The 4,319-nt window shown below is 58.8% G+C and overlaps 1 protein-coding gene across 1 annotated transcript; it reads left to right on the forward strand.

The window, feature by feature from the left end:
• Positions 1 to 1,241: 1,241 nt before the first annotated feature.
• On the forward strand, positions 1,242 to 3,631 carry HELT (helt bHLH transcription factor; the record flags this gene model as incomplete). The annotated part of the gene is made up of 4 exons (XM_080797017.1): positions 1,242 to 1,811; positions 2,268 to 2,372; positions 2,614 to 2,710; positions 3,132 to 3,631. The coding sequence occupies exons 1-4, from the start codon at positions 1,785 to 1,787 to the stop codon at positions 3,629 to 3,631; spliced, it is 729 nt and encodes a 242-aa protein (XP_080653143.1). The 5' UTR covers positions 1,242 to 1,784.
• Positions 3,632 to 4,319: the final 688 nt, after the last annotated feature.

The following is a 4,319-nucleotide window of genomic DNA, read 5'->3' on the forward strand; positions in this document are numbered from 1 at the left end:
CAGGGGCGCAGGAGGCGGAGAGAGTTCCCAGCCGCCGCCGCCCCCCTCCTTCTCCTCGGGCCCGTCCGGCAAATTTCTTCCCTGGTTTCTGTTCGTGCCTTCCCTCCCTCCTCCTCCCCCGATATATTCGCTCTCTAAAACCATAAAAAAGAGATCAACTTCCCTAACTTCACGGAGCCCTTTTCAGTGACAAATATTGATGCCCAAAGTGTCTGCGCTCTCCCGCCCCCAAACGTTAAGAAAAGGCGCCCGCGAAAGGGGGACATAAAAAGTTAACAATGCTGTGAAAATATGTTTGCAGAAAATAGACAATCGTTGGATTAAACGTATTCAAGTATGAAATAATGCCTTTTTGTGTCAAAACTTGGGCGATGGGCGGGTACAAAAGTTCCCTGTGGCAGCTACTTGCTCCCTTTGTGAGCCGTGCGCTTTGGCGTCTCCACTTGGGCGCATTACTCAGAGCACTCTAAGCGCGATTGTTTCTCCCTTTCTAATGACATTTACCGGATCAAAACATGCTGTTAATTCGATCAGAAGGCTTCACCCTCCCTGACAAAGCCACAATAATTTCTCCTGAAGTTTGTTAAATTGACCAAAATTAGGCAAATGAATAGGGGTCTGTAGGCGCCCCCTCTCGCAGGTGACGTCGTATAATGCTCGCCTGGGCCAGCTGCATTCCCCCTTTTCTTCTCGGCCCACTCTTCTCCATGTTGCCCCCCCATCCTCCCAGCCCCCCCCCTCACACATACACACACACACACACACACACGCCTGCCTGTCTCTCCTCCCCCACCCTCTGGCATTATTAAAATTTAGCCCAATGAAACTATTCATACTTTTCAATGGACATTTTCGTATAGGATAATAGGCTACAAATTGAGCCTCTTCCCCCCGCGAAGAGAGAGCCCGAGGGGGGAGAGAAGAAAGCAAGCGACGTGGTCAGGGAGTAGGGGGGAGCGTCGCGTGCCAAAGACCCGCGGGAGGGGCGAGGCGAGGCGGGAGCCTCGTGTGCCAGCCGCAGCCCCACACCTGCCGGGATGTCCGGACAAATAAAGCGGTGTAAACAAAAAGGGGGGAGATGGACGTGTCACCAAGTCGTGTGAGAAAAGCCTGGGAACAAACGGGGCGCCTCCGTCTCCAAGAGCTCTCCCTTGAACCCGGCGGAACAGCCTATTAAAGGCTTACTTAATTACTTTAATGACTCTGGACAGGCTTTAAAACGCACTCGGCGCTGGGACTGCGGGCTTGCTGGGATTTGTAAACAGGCAATCGTGTGAGACTCAGCGGTGGGACTAAAGGAGGCGACACTGTTTTGTGAGGGTCCTCGCCCCCCGGTGCCCGCGGCCGCTGCGCCCCGGCACTCTGCGCCTGCGACTGCTGCAGGCGCTCGCTCGCCCGCCGGCCCCAGTTTACCGCCTCCTTTTCCCGCCTGGGCTGTTGCCATGCAAATGTTATTCCCCCGCCGATCACGTGTCCTTTGAAGGGCCACGTGGATTAACAAAGCTGATCTGCCCCCAGCTCGCCCCCCTCGGCTGCTAATTTTTTTTTTTTTAACTTCTTTAAAACTGATCTTGAATGCATACATCCCCCAAACGGAGCTCCCCTAATCCTATGGAATAATTCAACTCGTGAATGCACTTGGAGCCCTAGATGACCGCTTTATAAGGCAGTCCCTCGGAGTTGGGAGGCTGCAGTCTACCTGGGACACTCGAGGAAGCACACGAGGCGGAAAGTGGACGGGTGACTCGCGCCACCGCCTCTCCCGAGGGCGCGTACTGACCAGGATGTCAGACAAGCTCAAGGAACGCAAAGTGAGTCGGCTGAGCCCAGACGGCCCTTGCGCCCTGATGGTGGGGGCGTCTGACTCCCCGAACTGCCACCTGGCTGGACAGACGGCAGGGATGCGGCACACGGGACTCTCGTGCGGAGGAACCTTGAGTGGTTTGAGTAGGGAATGAGGTTAGAGAGAGGAAACTCCTTAATTGAGGAGGAGCCCACGCCGAGACTGGTGGCCACCTCCCCAGTGCCCTGGCGCTCAGCTTGACGGCGTGGCCCGGCCGGGTAGGGCAGCTGGAAGAGGAGCGCACCAGCCTGCGCGTGGGAGGGCAGAGCTCACTTAACCCTTACGTGGAGGGGCAGGGACCCCTTCCAGGGGGAGTCCCTGGGCAGCTTTGCGGGCTGGGAAGACGGCTGACACGCAGCTACAGCCATGCCTTTGACGACTCCCTAGGCAACACTATCCTAAACGTACAAACCTCTGTTCGCAGAGAACCCCCGTTTCCCACAAAGTGATAGAAAAGCGGAGGAGGGACCGGATTAACCGCTGCTTGAACGAGCTGGGCAAGACTGTGCCCATGGCCCTGGCGAAGCAGGTAATGTCAGAGGCCGAGCTTACAAAGCCAGGCGCTGGGGATCCTCGGCTGCCACTCTCGGCAGGGATGCAGCGGGTCTGGAGACTCTGGGGGCCCGAGAGCCCGGTGAGCCCCAGGCGACCCTCTGCGCAGATCCACTGCGGCGCCCTGCTCACTGCTCCAGACAAAAGCGCGCACCCAGCCTGCTGGGGTCGGCTTGCGCCTGCGGGGTCGCTGAGAGGAGCCCTTCCTCCTTTTGCAGAGTTCTGGGAAGCTGGAGAAGGCGGAGATCCTCGAGATGACCGTTCAGTACCTGAGAGCCCTGCACTCGGCTGATTTTCCTCGGGGAAGGGAAAAAGGTGGGCGCGGATTGGGCAAAGGGGAACTTGGGCAGGGAGAGTTCGCCGCATACAGACATGGGGGTGACAGTGGGGGTGAAGGCCTGCAGGAGAGGTCTCCACTCTGGATGCGGCCAAGGGTGGGGGGCGAGGTTCTACGTAAGCAAGGGGGGCGGGGGTTTCTGGGGATGCTGGTTCCGTCGCCTCCTCTCAGGTGGGGAAGGGTGGGGTCTGGTTCTTTAGGAGAAGGAGGTCGTTTGCTTGTGCTTTTCTGGCCTCCAGACTGGGGTAGGAGAGGACAGGCATCAAATGGGAACTCTGGCCAAAAAAAACCGTGATGGGAGGGAGATGTCTGGCACACATGTCGGGCTCCCGGTGGGGAAGGGGGCTGTTCATGGTTTGTTTTTGCTTTTCCTTTCTGCGGGTTTACTCGCCCCTCCAGCAGAACTGCTAACGGAGTTCGCCAACTACTTCCACTACGGCTACCACGAGTGCATGAAGAACCTGGTGCATTACCTCACCACCGTGGAGCGGATGGAGACCAAGGACACCAAGTACGCGCGCATCCTCGCCTTCTTGCAGTCCAAAGCCCGCTTGGGCGCCGAGCCCGCCTTCCAGCCGCTAGGTTCGCTCCCGGAGCCGGATTTCTCCTACCAGCTACACCCAGCAGGGCCAGAACTCGCGGGCCACAGCCCCGGGGAGGCCTCCGTTTTCCCGCAGGGTGCTGCCCCCGGGCCCTTCCCTTGGCCGCACAGCACGGCCCGCAGCCCGGCCCTGCCCTACCTGCCCAGCGCGCCCGTGCCGCTCCCGAGCCCCGCGCAACAGCACAGCCCCTTCCTAGCGCCAGTGCAGGGGCTGGACCGGCACTACCTCAACCTGATCGGCCACGCCCACCCCAACGCCCTCAACCTGCACCCCTCCCAGCACCCCCCGGTGCTCTGACGCTGCCTCGCCGGCCAGATTTCTCCAAGCTTCGGGCGCTGCTTAGGAGAAATACTGTATATTGTACAGGTGTAAATACTGTGCCAACAAAAAACTGGGTGGGGGAAGGCCAAGAGCAAATTAGTCTCCTGGAGGATCTCCCCCTGCCAATAAACGATTTCTGATAAAGACCCAAGAGATGGATTTCTTTGTTACCGTCTGTTCCTCCACAACCACGCTTGGAGGTGCCGAGGGCGCGAGTCTGATAGGGCCAAGGTGAGGGTCTTCAGGACGTGGGGTAGGGGGCACCTCGGGGTCTGAGGAGGAGGGAGGAAAGCCTAAATAGAGCCTCGCTTCGGGGTGGGAAGTCGTGGCTCCCTCGGGGCTCCAGACTCGCACCCGACAGGTGCGCACCTTGGGCATTTGCCTCGGAGCAGGACGCGCACGAAGAAATGGGCCCATGACTCTCAGAAAATGCAAACCGAGGACCCGCCCCAAACTGGCTTTAGAGGACTTTCGCCAGCTCCGACCTGGTCGCCCTTCCTACCGCGAGACAAGGCCCGGGGTCGCGCGCGCAGTACGCGCGGGCTGGCCTGGAGAGCGGCGCAGCTCAGACCCCCGGGATGCGGGACTGTTTACGCCTTAACACGTCTCTGAAAACCAGAATAGAGAGAGGAAGTAACTTCTGAGCTCTGGATCAAAAACAACA

This window comes from Martes martes (genome assembly GCF_963455335.1).
Source record: "Martes martes genome assembly, chromosome: 2".
Classification (NCBI taxonomy): Eukaryota; Metazoa; Chordata; class Mammalia; order Carnivora; family Mustelidae; genus Martes; species Martes martes.